This window comes from Eubalaena glacialis, chromosome 19 (genome assembly GCF_028564815.1).
Source record: "Eubalaena glacialis isolate mEubGla1 chromosome 19, mEubGla1.1.hap2.+ XY, whole genome shotgun sequence".
NCBI classification, from domain to species: Eukaryota; Metazoa; Chordata; class Mammalia; order Artiodactyla; family Balaenidae; genus Eubalaena; species Eubalaena glacialis.
Genome location: NC_083734.1, coordinates 24025180 through 24042510, shown reverse-complemented (window position 1 = coordinate 24042510; position 17331 = coordinate 24025180). Strand labels below are relative to the sequence as shown.

Genomic DNA, 17331 nt, shown 5'->3' with positions numbered 1-17331 from the left:
TTCCCAGGATTTTTTAAAATTAATTAATTAATTAATTTATTTATTTATTTATTTATTTATTTATGGTTGCATTGTGTCTCTGTTGCTGCGCGAGAGCTTTCTGTAGTTGTGGTGAGCGGGGCCTGCTCTTCGTTGTGGTGCGCAGGCTTCTCGTCACAGTGGCTTCTCGTTGCAGAGCACGGGCTCTAGGCACACGGGCTTCAGTAGTTGCGGCACGTGGGCTCAGTAGTTGTGGCTCGTGGGCTCTAGAGCACAGGCTCAGGAGTTGTGTTGCACAGGCTTAGTTGCTCCGCAGCATGTGGGATCTTTCCAGACCAGGGCTCGAACCCATGTCCCCTGCATTGGCAGGCGGACTCTTAATCACTGCACCACCAGGGAAGTCCCAGCAGGATTTTTTTTTTTAAGTTTTAAAATTTTGCAAAGTTTAATGTTGGTACTGTTTCTTTCCATATCAGTTGGTACAATTTACATCATATTTTATACTATTTAATCTTTGCAAAGACATTGTATACACAAAGATACAAATTCGATAACTGAAAAATATGGAACGTTTCATGAATTTGCATGTAATCCTGTGCAAGGGCCATGCTAATCTTCTCTGTGTCATTCCAATTTTAGTATATGTGCTGCCAAAGTGAGCACAAGCCTCACAATTCCACAAGTGGGATTCTTATGAGGTGTAAATAAATTTAAAATTCTCAGAACCAGTTAGAAATTTGTACAAATTAACTCGTTCTAATTACTAACTTGCCAGTCTTACTGGGTTGAGAAGGTCCGAACCTTAGGACCTGCTTTCCTTTCTTATCGAAGTTTTCCTGCCAAAACACCATATGTTATTACTTGCCTTGAGTTGGAAAACAGTTTGCATTCACACCTGTAAATTTATTCATCCTTCTAACTTATGTAAGGTTTTTGCACGCAATTCTCAATTCTTGAAGAGATGACAACAGATTTTGGTTTTCTACTGTCATGTGAGAACATTAGGCCCCAGCAGTGTGCCATTGTGAGGAAGTAAAAGTGCTGCAGTAAACCGAAAAACAAAACAAAACAAAACAAAAAAACCCCAGCTATACTCCGTTTTTTCTCCACAAAGATGGTGTTCGATTCTCTCATCAGCCTTCAAATAGAGAGAAAATAGAATTTGTGGTGATCATGTTTTGAATGGACGTGAATTGTGGGTGCTTAGTACATATTGCCAGCTGATGAGTCACTTCAGATTATTGGGACGTGGGGAACCTTTTCACAATCTGTTCTTGGAATTGAGCAATCCCAGCTAGGAAGCTCATTTTCAGTGTGAGAGTAACTTCAAGCTAGAGTCCTTGTTCTTCCAGCTGCTATAATGGCCCATTGTAATAAATCACTGATTACTAAAGCTGCCTCTCCGGTGGCCATGCAAATCAAAAACAAAAGTTCCCAGTTCCCAGAGATTTGTCAGAGAACTATCCATATGCAAACCAAATGTCAAGGTCAGTTTATACTTTCTCCCCTCTTTTTGTTTGGTAGGATTAGGATTCTTTTTTTAGCCTCAAACAAGCCATTGCCTCACTTGTTTTGGCCACCAAAAACACTTGGACAATAATCACATGATTTAAGCAGTGGTGAAACAATCTGATTTCACACAGAGTTATGGTGAACATTAATATTTTAATTGTCAGTCAAGCATAAGGAAAAACAAAGAGGGAATTCCCTGGCGGTCCAGTGGTTAGGACTCCACACTTTCACTGCTGAGGGCAGGGGTTCAATCACTGGTGGGGGAACTAAGATCCTGCAGGCCATGCCAAAAAAAAAAAAAGAAAAGAAAAGAAAAGAAAAAAGGAAAACAAAGAGGTAAAAAAATCATCATCGGGCTTCCCTGGTGGCGCAGTGGTTGAGAGTCTGCCTGCTAATGCAGGGGACACGGGTTCGAGCTCTGGTCTGGGAAGATCCCACATGCCGCGGAGCAGCTAGGCCCGTGAGCCACAACTACTGAGCCTGTGCGTCTGGAGCCTGTGCTCCTCAAGAAGAGAGGCCACGATAGTGAGAGGCCCGCGCACCGCGATGAAGAGTGGCCTCCACTTGCCGCAGCTAGAGAAAGCCCTCACACAGAAACGAACACCTAACACAGCCAAAAATAAATAAATAAAAAATAAATTAAAAAAAGAAAAAACACAGTTCGAGTACTTAAAAAAAAAAAACAAACCATCATCAAGTGTAAGTTCATCAGTTGTTCAATTGTATCACTCTGGTTGGGGATGTTGATAGCAAGGGTGATTGTATATGTGTTAAGGCAGGCCGTATATGGGAAATCTGTACCTTCTGCTCTAATTTTGCTGTGAACCTGAAACTGCTCTAGAAAATGTCTATTAAAAAATTACATTTCTCTAAAATCCTCTAATTGTGAGGTAAAAATACATTAATTACTCACTCCATGGACATTCTCTTGTGCATTCATCAGGCTGAAACTTTTGAACACTACCATTTGTGGTAATCGCCTAAAAATTATAATTCTAAACTTCAGAATTGCAAAACCAACATAATCCAAGGTTATATCACCTCACATGTATGTAATTACAACGCCTGCCATTTGTCTGCCCTGCATATTACTAGATAACTGTAGTTTCTAAAACACCATTTCCCACATTTCTATTTGAAATTCTAAGTATTTGTTTACTATCTTGGGTCCCTTCACCCTAACCCACAGATCTCTTTAGCCCACTCTGCTCATTCTCAGGCCCAGCAAACTTTCTGAAAATACAGTGATAATTTTTTTGCTTTGTCATTCTCCTGAAACTAGTATTTATAAAGTGGCCATGTAATTTGTCATCCTACCTAGGAAACCTTCATGAAATGAGGCTTTATTAATAATTAAACCAAAAAAATAAGGTAAAGTAGGACTGTCCCCGGCAAACCATGAAGTATGGTTACCCTTTATCTTTGACACATTAGTACTACTTTGTAACTGTTTTGTGCATGATTATATATTTCTGCATGATTATAATTCCATTGTCTATTTAGCTAAAATGTAAACTCTTTAACAGAAGGGATTATTTGTTTCATTTCTATTCTCCGTAAGACTCTGCTCACTAACAGGAAAAATTACATGTCAGAACCCCAGTAATTTATCCTACAATTTGGAGCTGGTATTTGTAATTAAAGATACCAGAAAGTAAAACTATTAACAAAGACCAAAAATTAGTTTCATCAACTGTTTTAATGATGGCCACGGCATAATTTATCTTCCCCTCATATGCATAAACCTGGATAAAGATTGCTTTAAATCAGTGAAAACTGAATATGTAGTAACAGTTTTGAGAGGCTAAAATTTTAATATTAGGAAACATTTACAAACATTTATTTAGCACTATATACCTGCCATTGTAGTATTATTATCTGCATTTTACAGGTGGGGACCAAAACTCAAAGGTGTTAAGCCATTTAGTCCCAAATTCAGGCAAAGTGATAGAAGTGCATGGTTCCTGAAGCCTCAGCTTTCTGCCTGAAAAAGAAGAACCCCAAAGAAAGGGAAAGTACCGTGGAGACTGTAGAGAGGGAGGAGCTCAGGAAAGCGACCCCACTGAGTACATTAGGCATGAATCTGATCCTAATCAGCATATTAAAGACTTTGAGAACTTAACTGGCAGATAGATAACTGCCCAGGTCCCCAACTAGCTACTGGGTGATGAACACAAGGGACAGATCAAATTACACAATGGCAAAGGATTTGGAAAATGAACTGATATTGAAACCACAGACCACAGAAGGTGCGTTGGAATATGTGGCATTGAGACAGGAAGGGGGCAGGGCACAACCTTTTAAAGAATGACAGCCATTGAGGATGTGACATAAACTGGTTAGCACAAACTAGGTCCAAGATGGCAGATGATTGACTTCCACTAAACCTTGAGCCTCACTATATGCTCATTGTAATACGTCAGCAAGCTAAAGGACACACCCACAGGCACCATGACAGTTCCAAGGCCCACCATAAAAGGCCAAAAAATGGGCGGTGGCCCAATTCCTGGAAATCCCCGCCCCTTCCCCAAAATAGTTGGAATAATCCTCCCACTCATTAGCCTATGAAATTACCCACCACTATAAAAACTGACAACCCCATACCCTTAAGCCTCGGGCCTTCTGAGATGACCCACATTCAGTGTGTATCTCCCTGCATAAGCCTTCTTTCACTTTACTATGGCTCGCTCTTGAATTATTTCCTGCACGAAGCCGAGAACCCACACTCAGCAGCCGTCCCAGGGACTTGCCTGAGACCTGGGAGGGGACGTGACCATCCTCTTGTGCCCCACTTTCTTTCCTGCAACAGCATGAATTAACCAGACTGACTACCTATTAAAACAATGATCTCCATAAGAGCTAAATAAGACTGTCATAATATTCAGATGTCTAGGATAGAATCCCAAATTACATGGTATACAAAGAACCAGGAAAACCTCAATTTGCATGAAAAAAACAACAGATGCCGATACCTAAATGACAAAGAATAATATCTGACACTTTAAAGCTATATTATACAAATGCTCTTGCAAGCAACTGTGAACACTCGACATGAATGGAAAAACAGAAAATCTCAAAAAAGAGAAGATATAAAGAAGAACTGTAAGCAGATAGGGTAGGGGGTCCTTGGAGAAAGAGAACCAGGCCTGGCTTTCTTGACATAGGAGAAGCTATTTTGGCCTAAGCCATTTTGTGATCTAAGCCTGGTCACGAAGCTTGCCCTTGAACAGGTCTCAGTAATTAATGATATTAAGGGAAGTGAGGGAATTCAGGAACAGTGGAAAAGCAGTCAAGAAACAATAGTTCAGTGAAAGAAGTCCTAGTTCCTCCCCAAGGGGTGTACATAACAATCTGATACATATCCTCTGATACATATCTGGTACAAATCCTTTCCGTGTCCCCAATTTCTTGTTTGTAGGAAATAGGCTTCATTCAGCCTTCTGACCTTCCCTGAGTTCCAAAGGGCAGTTTCAAACTGCTGCTTATCAGGGAAGGGGAGGGAAAGCAGAAACAAAGGGGGAGCAGTCAAGAAACGATAGTGCAGCTGTGGGGCAGGGTCCTGGTTCCTCCTCAAGGAATATAACAATATCTTTGAGTTCTGTAGGAACTATGGCCCCCACTCGGGTGGAGAATGGAAACTTAAGGCTGAGCACAAGATTCCTTGAACACGGCTCTGTTACCTCACCATCGACCAATCAGAAGAAAGTCTGCACATGGGAAGTCTGATCCCTCTTCCCCAAATGATTCTCCCTTTAAAAACTTTCATGGTCAAGCAGAATCTTCAAAGTTGATTTTTGGACACCAGTCCGTCTTCTCCCCAGATTGCTGACTTCCTGAATAAAGCAACTCTTCCTTTCCAACCAACACTCTCACCTCTTGAATATTGGCTTTCCGGCGGCAAGCAGCAGAACCTGAGTTCGGTAACACCACCACCTTCCTCCTGGGAGAAGAAGCTGGAGATAGTTAATAATTGATCATGCCTATATAATGAAGCCTCCATGAAAATCCCTGAACTGTGGGCTTTGGAGAGCTGCCAGACTGGTGAACAGACTCATGTGCTGGGAGGGTGGTACAACCCAAATCCATGGGGACAGAACCTCCTACACTTGGAACCCTTCTGGACTTTCCTGATGTCTCTTCATCCAGCTGTTCATCTATATCTTTATTATATGATAAACCAGTAAACACATTTCCCTGAGTTCTGTGAGCTGTTCTAGCAAAGTATTAAACCTGAGGTGGTGATTATGGGAATGCTGATGTATAGTCAGCCAGTCCGAAGAGTAGGTGACAATCTGGGAGATGCAATTGGCATCTGAAGTGGGGGCAGCACCATGAGACTGAGCCCTTAACTTGTGGGATCAGATGGATAGTGTCAGACTGAACTGAACTGTAGGACACACAGTTGGTGTCTGCAGAATATTGCAGCATTGCTTGGTGTAGGAAAACCCACACATCTGGCATCTTAAGTATTATGAGTGTGAGTAAAGGAAGAAATAGTGTTTGTTTTCCTTTCAGTGGACATGGTTAAGTAGTGGCATAGGTGAATAACATATCCAGAGTAGAATACGAAAGAATGAGGAGGTGCTGTGATGTACTGATGTGGAAAAATCTTTAAGATTAAGAGAGAAACAGATGTATAGTTGCATGTCTATGTACAGATTTGTTGGCTACCCTGGGGACTAAGGTGAGGGTAGTTTCATTATGTACCATTTTATAAATCATGAATTTTCCATCATGCATTATACTACTGATGTATACATTATAGGCAAATAAAATTTAATAAAAATAATATAAACATTAAAACATTGTTAATTGCATAACATCTTTAACTCGTTAAAGAAAAGGCCTAAAAACAGCCCTAGGTACACATACAAAAGAGAGCTAATTTTACCTTTTAGTTATGTATCTCAAACCAAAAATGTTTCCAGTATTAGACAGCTATTAGTATGGTATGGAACTGGACTCTATGGCACTATAAATGTGACCTAGGAAAGAATGGTATGACATTTACATTAAAAAATTGATCTGAAAAATAAAGATGGAAGAATTCTTCGCAAAAAATTGACTCCAAAAGTGTATGCTACTTGCTATATGTCATTACCTTGGAAAAATCTGAAAAACAAACTCTTTAGTTTTGAAAAACTAGCCAAAATTAATGTTTCACCTGAACCACTGGTTCTCAATTAATCCTTTTTTTTTTAAGGGAAATTTTTATTTATTTATTTGGCTGCATTGGGTCTTTGTTGCTGCACGCGGGCTTTCTCTCGTTGCGGCGAGTGGGGGCTACTCTTCATTGTGGTGTGTGGGCTTCTCATTGCAGTGGCTTCTCTTCTTGTGAAGCACGGGCTCTAGGCACGCAGGCTTCAGTAGTTGTGGCACATGGGCTCAGTAGTTGTGGCTCGCAGGCTCTAGAGCACAGGCTCAGTAGTTGTGGCGCACGGGCTTAGTTGCTCCATGGCATGTGGTCCCAGACCAAGGCTTGGTCCCAGACCAAGGCTCGAACCCATGTCCCCTGCACCGGCAGGCGGATTCTTAACCACTGTGCCACCAGGGAAGCCCTCAATTAATCCTCTTATGGAAAACTGGTGTGCTTCTAATTGCACAGTTCCAAGCATACTGTAGGTGCATGGTCAATGTTGAATGCATGGATTAACTCTTCAATGTCTCATTTAGAGTCCTGTTCTAAATTAATAAATTTAAAAAATTTCTCTTTGTAGAACAATTTATCACACCAAAACAACATACTCTTAGTATTTTGGTATTAGTTCCTTTTAGTTTTTTCTTATATTACCAAATAATAGTTTTATTCATTTTTAATTGCTATGTAATATTTCATCAAACTCTTATAAGCCATAACTGATCTAACCATATACTTATTATTGTATATTTAGCCTGATTTGATGTACTCTAAGTTAAAATTAAAAAGTCAAGAGTGCAAAGATGAACATTACATGTATTTTAAGTTGTTACTCTAAAGCTTGATCATGGCCTAACAAAAAGTTAATATATACCATTAAAACAAACCAATAACAAAAATCCAGCAACATCAGTAACAGTTCACTGATTTTATTAGATGAACAAACATGTCCATATAATCAATGAAAACCATCGGATATATAAAATAATTTAAGAAATGTTGGGAATTAGCAGCACCATCCGTTATTGACATAGCAAGAAAAACTTCACATATTTTATGCAAACACTAGAAGAGGATATAACTACTTTTAAGACCTACTAATGCTACTGAATGTCTGGGATGATTGAGAAGGACATCTTTTTAGGCAAACCTACCTCCTTCTACTTCAAAGATTTGGTGAGCAAATCTGATGATTAATGTTTAGAAAAAATGCTACTGAATGAAATAGATACTGCATAGTATTTTAATTAGGACAAGGAGACTAAAACCCAGCTACTTTTGCATGGCTCAACACTTCTGCTTCTATGAAAAATTTAGTTCTGAATTATGAAATCAGAAATAAAGAATAATTTTTAAAACACTAGTTGTCTCTAAGAAACATTAAGTGGAACACAGGTCACTATGAAAATACATCACTTTTCCAGTTTGCTTCATAATTTACTTTAAAAAGTTGTGTAGTTTTCATCACAAGTGACTTATACAAATTTCTTAATAAGCATTTTTAAAAGTTTAAATGTATTTCTAAAATCTAATAGATTCTTTTGATTTTTTTTTTAAACCTTTAGCCCTGTTGTTACATTTACTGTGTATCAGAGTAAGAGACTGAGTTTGTGTGAAGGATACAAATTTACACACATTTTATAGCAACTTATAACCCTAACATCTACAAAATTCACATTTATAATACAAGCAAGTACAAGGCCAGGTTAAAACTGTTGAATTCCAAAAAGTCAAACTGTATACTATTTTTATTTTGTCCCCTTAAAAAAAGTTCAACTTCGGCACCAAATTCAAAAAGCCCCCTTAGAAGTTTGGAAAAAAAAAAAATCCAGATATATTTCAGCAAACACAAACAGTTTTTCTGTGCTGGTGAAGTAAAGGATTTCCAATTTTCTTCTGGCCCCTAAGTCTGCGTCGCATGGTAAGTTTAACAGAGTTCTTTCGCTGTGAGTTTGTGGGGAGGCTTGCAGGCTGAGCACCGCTACTTCGACTTAAACCATTTCGTCTATGCTTCTTCACAACAGGGCCAGAGTTGGATTCTTCTAATGTCCTTTTGAAGTTTGTTGGAGGGGTTCTTTCAACTTCTTGAGCTTTCATTTGACCTGGGATCGACATCTTTAAATTTTTTTGGTCCACGATGGTGTTTGTTGAATTGGTAGGCACAAGGCCAACTGACAGGCTATTATTCAAAGAATCATGTATCCTTAAAGTCAGGGCTTTAGTGCAATTTTCTTCAAGTGGCTCTGGATCTTTTGAGGATATGACTGCAGCCTGGACATTCCCTCGAGCTATCTCAGCTGGGACTTCTAAATAATTCTCTGAGAAGGCATTACTACGAACAAGGGCAGGTATGTGGTCCTTAGAGTTCAGCCTTGGCCATGGGTCCTCCTCCAGTGACTGAAAAACAAGAAGGTAAACCAAGTAAGAACTAATTTATCCTAGAATTCAGCTTAACCATTGGGGAAATGAAAAGATTTCATTAGAATAAGTGACAAATTTGTTTATTTGGGGGGTTTATTTCCTACTTTCTATATTTTAATTTCTGAATATTCAGTAGCGTGGAAAATGTGAAGTGCAACATTAAAGCAACTCTGTCATAATGGAAATTCAGATTGTTGCTTTGCACCCATCTCCCAAACACTAGATGCTGTTCCGTTATTTGAGAAAACAGGACATATGGGAATGTACTGAGTATGGCTGGGGCAACTTTCAAAGATATAAGTGAGGGCTTCCCTGGTGGCACAGTGGTTAAGAATCCGCCTGCCAATGAAGGGGACACAGGTTCGAGCCCTGGTCCAGGAAGATCCCACATCTTAGTTGCCACGGAGCAACTAAGCCCATGAGCCACAACTACTGAGCCTGTGCTCTAGAGCCCACAAGCCACAACCACTGAGCCCACGCGCCACAACTACTGAAGCCTGCACGCCTAGAGCCCGTGCTCTGCAACAAGAGAAGCCACCGCAAATGAGAAGCCCGCGCACCACAGCAGAGAGTAGCCCCCGCTCGCCACAACTAGAGAAAGCCTGCACACAGCAACGAAGACCCAACACAGCCAAAAGTAAATAAATAAAATAAATTTATTAAAAAGAAAAGATATAAGTGAAAATCATATGGAAACTTTCAGGTATTGTTTTTTAAAAAGCTTCACAGGAGGTTCAGATATGCACCACTCTTTAGGTGTAGTGCCTCAGATCTATATGTATTCAGAATATCCTCCCATCTCCAGACAGATAAGAACATTCTTCCTATCAAATACAAATCTTCCAGTATAATATTTTAGAAAATCATTGTTTTAATACTTTCTCAAGTATAAATTTTAAGCATAAATACTATCTCTTGCCCAAGTGTGTAACATTTCCCTCAATCATTTCCTCTCTCAATCAAATCAAATTTATTAAAATAGTAATATATTCTGAAGAGCCCAAGTAAACCATTTTGTAGAATGGTAAACAAAGACATATTATCTGGTCGCCCTCTGATATAAAATCCCCTGGGAATAAACGCCTTTCGAGAAAGTGCTCTATAAAAAAGCCTATTTATAAAACTAATGTTCCCTTCAACGTTCCTAGAATTAAAAAGAAAAAGGGAAATTGAAGCAATCAAAAGCATTTCAATTTAACCATGTAACATGAAGATGCTTTACTGAAAAAAAATTAACTTTAGGTCCAATGGAGGCTAGAGATGAGAAACCCTAAAGTTCCTAATTTGGTACTGCCCCAAATAGAATGCTGCTACCTTTTTTTTTTTTTTTTTTTTAAACTAAGAATATATTCTTCCTTTCTGGGGTCATTGGCTCATTTATTTATTTTACACTACATGGTTGACTGAAAGCCCAATTCTTATCTGTTTTAACACTGACTAGATGTTGGGCAGCAACCTTATTTCAAAATACCAGTGTTGAGAACGGATAACAGGACAGTCTCTGTTCTAGAATATTTACATCTGGCTTTCAATAATATCAACAACAACTTGTCTGTGAATTTATCCCCTCTACATTAGGTTGATTCCAATGCCTACTACCCTGATCACAAGCATGTTCTGACTGACCACAGAAAACTATATCTAGTCATTAGTAATTTTTGACTAAAAGTTCATCTTGGTTTAATATAGAAAAAGGATTTGCAACAAGACAAGGCAGCAGATAAATTCTGTAGACAGAAGGCTTCCTACTACCAAACGAGCACATCACTAATTTAGGCACAAGAAGAAAGGTACTAATCAAGCCACTTACAGAAATAGAACATATTGCTCTAGTTTATGCAACAATGTTAGACATTAGATGGAATTCCTTTACAAAAGAAAAACAATGGGATGATGTCAGAGTTAACACAATTTATTGTAATTTCTGTTGTGCTGTGTCTTTTTAAATTCACAAATTATTATTCTGATACTACAGGTGCACGGCTTTTCTTCCCCCACTTTTTCCTTGAACTTTTCCTTCTCTTTTTATTGGCATTCTGTGGGAATACATTGCATCTGTTAGCTCAGGCAACTGCCTAGACTTCTTAGACTCATCCCAGATTAATTACTACTGTATTGCTAAGCCTTCTTACATGCTCATAAAACATTCGTGATATTGACAGGTTACATCCTAAAAACTCACACTTTAAAAGTTTCACTACTTCAGAGATTGGCTTTCTTGAGAGCTCCATATATTTTACAATCCAACAGTAAACAACTAATTACAAATTGTGCCTAGAACACAACTGAAACTAAGTGTTAATCCTCTGGAAGAACTCTTTTCCTCATTCCTCCTTCCTATAGCTCTTGGCTTATTTAAAAAACAGCTAAATTTAGTTTTGCCCTAAAGAAAGGATAAAGAAATCTGTGCCATAGTAATATATCACAAACAGAAGTATTTCTACTATATCTGTCCGAAAACAAAGATTTGACTACCGATTTAGCTTACGATTCAAACAGAAGTTCACATGTCTATAGATAGATAACCTAGTCTCAAGTGCCTAGTCTAAATGTGGGTAGGTCTTAAAAACCATTCAAAATCAACCAAAATGTCATTTATATCTAGATGTTACTAAACATAGGATTATTGTAACAATGAAATACATCAGAGATACTTGTGAGTAGCCATGGTTAAGATAAACAAAACAAAACACAATCTTTGGGGCAGAGATTTGTCTTTATTTACTTGTTAGGCCAGAGCCAACAATACTGATTGTTCTGAATGGCTCTAAATATTCTTTCATATTTAGGTGGGGCCAGATGGTTAACAAACAACCACGCCTACATATAAGTCAGTGCATACATAAATCTCCTAAGCTTTACTTTAGTAAAACTGTTAGATCATTATTTTTCAGAATTTTGAAATATGTTTTAAAAATTATTTCTAGGCGCAATTTATGTACAATTTTACTAATGCCAATCCACAGATGGCAATAAGTTTTGAGATCAATATTAGGAGTATTTATTCCTATCACAGTATCTTCTATCCCCTCATCCTTACCTCCACCTTAAGGCCTCCTTCTCTGTACTGCCTAAAGTTCAGTTATTCAAATACAAACACATTAGGAAACACGAAAGTAATGAATACATTCAAATACAGAAACCAGTGAATTCTCAAATGAACATAAGCTCCTTCATAACACTCAAAAGAGAATGAAGAGACTTTAAAAGATTTCAATCTGCATTATTATTCAAGAGTTTTCAAAGCAAAGAAAGCTTTGACAAGAAATTCTTTTAAGAAAATAAGCATAAAATATTAATTTGTCAATTTCTAAATGAAGAGTCCATGTAAGGAAAATTAAGTTGCCATATATACAGTGAAGTAAAAGATAGGAAAGCGGTAATAGTAAACTTCCACGTACTCCATATAGGATCACAATACCCAAAATTAAATAAATTCTTTGTACTGTGTAGCTTTGAACATCTTAAAAAACTGCCTGAATACACGACATAAAATTCCACTGTGTTTCCCATTTTAATGGTCATTCTTCTGAAAGCACATTCTCAGAAGGCCAGGTATATCAAAAGTTATCGATATTACTAATTATTAGCAGGAAAAAATTGGGACGAAATCAGAAAAAGGGAAATACAGTAGCATTTAAACTTGTTTATTTCACAGCACATCTTAAATTCATTCAATATTAATATGGATAAGAAATAGGAATGATGTTTCTTATCCATGTTACTAGACAACCAGTTCTAAAGTCTGATATCCTAAGGTCCAGTTCAGTCTTGATTCTGTATGATCTTATTCAAACTGCTCAATATCTCAGTCATATTATCTATAAAATGGAATAACATCTGCACTATTTAGCTTTCAGGGTTATGAGGTTCAAATGAAATACCACATATGGAAGTGCATCACAAAAAATGCTTAAAAACTTTCATACTATCAGAAGGGAATCAGTAAGTTCCAAATATTAATATGGTTAATATTCTTCAGGGGGCATATCTAATCACTTTTCTATTAGGTGCTCTACATACAGCTGGCATTCAGTATAGTACCTATGTGTAGATGGCCTACTGACAATAAGTTACATGACAAAGATCTATCACTTTCTTGACTGTAGCTCAAATCCGAAATTCTATTATATAAAGAATCTGAAAACTGTTTTCAGGTAATACTAACCAGAGAAATTCTATTACAACTTAAATACTAGAGAACTGTGTACCTTGACTGGTGGTGTAGAACACGGAGAAGGAGTCATCACGCAGGTTTCTTGACTATTATAGGAAGGGCTATCAGTCAGGTTCAGATAGAGCTCGTCTTCATTGGTGAAATCTCCCTGAGTGCCCACTCCTGGAGAGATGCAGATTACTATGGCACTAGTATTATCTGCTCGAAGCATACGCTGCCTCCAGCGGCCTAGAGCTCGATTCACAAGCATTTTGGCACAAGACTGTCCATGCTCACCCTGTATACAAAAGAATAAGAAGGAAGATAACAACTCAGACCTTGTTGCCACTACACCTGTATCAAATGAAAAATCACATGTTCAACATGGCCTACATAAATAATTAAAATTTCAAACTTTATCCACAAACCCATAACTATGCTAAAACAGTATTGCTCTAAATTTAAAAAAATAATAAGACAAGGTCTTATCCTGTGGTTAAATTTCACCTGTATTTTTATCTTTTTGGTAGCAAGAAACTTGGTCTTCATTGTAAACTTACTTAGGAAAAGTTATACAGAAGTTATCTAAAAAGGGGAAGTAAACATCAAGTTATTATAGATAAACAATTCACAAATGAAATAATCACACCTGGCAAAAAAAACTCATTGCAAAGGGCCAATTTCCTCCTAAAATAAGAGCTTCTGCAAATCAAAGACAATCCCAACATAAAAACTGTCAAAGGATATGAACAAAACTCAGAGACAAGGAAATAAAAATGGTCATTAAATATATGTATACATATTGACATATATATTACATACATAGATATATGTATATATTGACATATATATACATACATAGATACACACACGCATAGCCATTTATAGATATATAAATGGCTAATGTCACTCCTATGAAGAAAAAAGCAATACAATAAGTGGTTATAGTATAGAGATCAAATACATACAAACAGAAAGAGTAAAAAACAAAACAAAAAAAAATTAAATGAACTTGTGTTATACAAATAAATGTGGCTTGGAATAAAACTTACAGCATCATACATGGATTTAATAACTGCTAAGTTTCAAAGAACAGAAAAGAAAATGATGTGCTCCAGAAAAGAACTACTTATCTTAAAAAATACCTCTAGAAATAAATGAATAATGAAAATGAGTGGAAATGTTTGAAAAAGAAATGTGTCATGAACTATAAGGGGAAAAAATTTTTAATTAATATGTTACTTTATGTAATGTAATAAAATATATTAATGTCACAGGGAGCTCAGCTCGGTGCTCTGTAGTGACCTAGATGGATAGGATTGTGGGGTGGGAGGGAGGTCCAAGAGGGAGGGGATATATGTATACATATAGCTGACTCACTTCATTGTACAGCAGAAACTAACACAACATTGTAAAACAACTATATCCTAATTTTAAAAATACATATATTAATGTATTATAAGTACAAAATATTAATGTACTATAATGTATATATAATGTACTACCGTACTATAAGCACTTTATTAAAAAATATATAACATATATGTCCTTTAACTGTCAGCTATATGCCTCAAGTTTATATATTGAAACCGGATAAAGAACTGGGCTTTTTTCATTCTTTCCTTGGGAAACAGGGAATCATTTTTATTTGGGATTGCCTGATCTTGGTCATATTACAGTATTCCAACACATTAATGATGGCAAACTGCAAAAAACTCCCCTCAGCTGCTTTAAAATCTTAATATTAAGCCATCCTTTCATTCGCAAGAAAAGTACCACTTTGTAAAGATGTTTTTAAACATTGCTTTTTTCCCCCCTTTGTAATATGAAAAAATATGCACTTCACAAATTGATGAAAGGCAGCATTAATCTGTAATTCATGAATCTATTACATTCCCCAGTGTACATGTTGCAGCACTCTCCAAATACTAGCTCACTGAGAACTCACTGAAGGACTCCTTTACCTTTCACTTTTTCTGTGTGCCTGTTTCCCTCCCAGCAAAGCTCCATAAAAAAGAAATCTACATAAGCCATTTCTACTACCTTACTTGCATTTTCCCTCAGCTCACGGATTCTGTTGACTTGGGCCCCCCTTAATACTGTGTCCTTTTCTTCCACCCTACTGTCTCACGAGGTGATGTCATAAATTGTCACAGCTTTGACTCCCGTTAACACTGAAATTAGCATTTCCAGGCATTGCCTTTCAGTAACTGCCTACTGAAAATATCTATCTAGATGAACCAAAGGCACGTCCTATTCAACACACCTATATGAATTATCCCTCCCTCCCCCCAAAATAATGTGTTTCTTCTTGATAACAGCTTCCAGCCACCACTAAGAAATTTGGGTGTCATAATATTCTCCCTCCTTAAAACCCAAGTTCTGTCAGTTCTACCACTTATGTATTTTTTTTAACGTCTACATTTCTATTTACTTACTTATTTACTTATTTATTTATGGCTGTGTTGGGTCTTCATTGCTGTGTGCGGGCTTTCTCTAGTTGCAGTGAGTGGGGGCTATTCTTCATTGCGGTGCGTGGGCTGCTCATTGCGGTGGCTTCTTTTGTTGTGGAGCACGGGTTATAGGTGCGTGGGCTTCAGTAGTTGTGGCACATGGGCTCAGTAGTTGTGGCTTGCGGGCTCTAGAGCTCAGGCTCAGTAGTTGTGGTGCACGGGCTTAGTTGCTCCGCGGCATGTGGGATCTTCCGGGACCAGGGCTCGAACCCGTGTCCCCTGCATTGACAGACAGACTCTTAACCACTGCGCCACCAGGGGAGTCCCATATTTCTTTTTTGCTTGTATGTGCATATGTTTTTTTTTTCTTTTTTTTCTTTAATCCATTGCTGCTTTAGATAAAACTTGCAAAAATTTTCATTTGGAACATAACAGCAGCTTCCAAAGAGGAAGCCTAATAGATCCATTAATAAAAATCAAATCAGGGATTTCCCTGGTGGTCCAGTGGTTAAGACTCTGCACTCCCAATGCAGGGGGCAGGGGTTCTATCCCTGGTCAGGGAACTAGATCCCACAAGCTGCAACTAAAGATCCTGAGTGCCACAACTAAGACTGGGTGCAGCCAAATAAATAAATAAATAAATAAATATTTTTTAAAAAATTAAAATCAGGACTTCCCTGGTGGTGCAATGGTTAAGAATCCGCCTGTCAATGCAGGGGACACGGGTTTGAGCCCTGGTCCAGGAAGATCCCACATGCCATGGAGCAACTAAGCCCATGCGCCAACAACTACTGAACTTGCGCTCTAGAGCCCACGAGACACAACTACTGAGCCCACATGCCACAACTACTGAAGCCCTCATGCCTAGAGCCCGTGCTCTGCAACAAGAGAAGCCACCGCAATGAGAAGCCCGTGCACCACAATGAAGAGTAGCCCCCACTCACTGCAACTAGAGAAAGCCCGTGCGCAGCAACAAAGACCCAAGGGAGCCATTAATTAATTAATTAATTAATAAAACTAACATAAAATCAGATACTGTCAATAGGAATCAACATGTGAACAGAGGCAGAGATAGACCTTATAAATATGATTCCATTCATCAAAATTCACCTTCTCTCAGGGATTCTTCACCAATCACTCACTGCTGACACCCATTCTCTTTCATTGCCAACTTTGCATCAGTTTAATTTAGTAAGGGGCGAGATGTTTTTCCCACACCTCCTAATAAATAGAATTCTCACATCCATTATCATCTGCCCTCTATTCCACCCTGCCATGAGTATGCTTTCTAAAATGCGTATCTAAAATGCAGCTTTTCAATACTCTCCACTACCTGACTATTAAGACTTAACTTCATAACAGACCATTCAAAACCTTTTTGCCTCCTGTCTTCCAATCACATCAAGTTACTTGTGAAACCTGAATGTGCTCTACTTGTCTCTTCTCTCTGACTTTACACATTCTATTCCTTTGCCTGGAAAGCTTCACTCTCCTCCCTTCATCTCTTTACCTGGTAAATTCAACTCCACCTATAAGACCTGCTCAAATACCACTCTCATCCATGAAACTTCCTTATGCAGTCCTCACAAGTTTCCTATCTTCTCCCTCTCAGTTCTCCACACTTGTTCTAAATATTGTTAGATGAATGCTTCCTTCAATACTCATTCTAAAAC

The 17331-nt window shown here is 38.0% G+C and overlaps 1 protein-coding gene and 1 non-coding gene across 2 annotated transcripts in view; both read right to left on the bottom strand.

The window, feature by feature from the left end:
- Positions 1-536: 536 nt before the first annotated feature.
- LOC133081035 (U6 spliceosomal RNA) lies at positions 537-642 on the bottom strand. Its single transcript, XR_009698706.1, has one exon. It is a non-coding gene; the product is annotated as a U6 spliceosomal RNA (small nuclear RNA).
- A 6900-nt stretch (positions 643-7542) lies between these two features.
- The window catches only part of PPM1D (protein phosphatase, Mg2+/Mn2+ dependent 1D), a 51706-nt gene continuing 41917 nt past the window's right edge, over positions 7543-17331 (bottom strand). Inside the window, exons 5-6 of the mRNA XM_061176786.1 lie at positions 13261-13503; positions 7543-9025 (exon numbers count right to left, since the gene is read on the bottom strand). Of these exons, the coding sequence (XP_061032769.1) occupies positions 8468-9025; positions 13261-13503 (801 nt within the window). The 3' untranslated portion in view covers positions 7543-8467. The remainder of the gene's footprint in view (positions 9026-13260; positions 13504-17331) is intronic.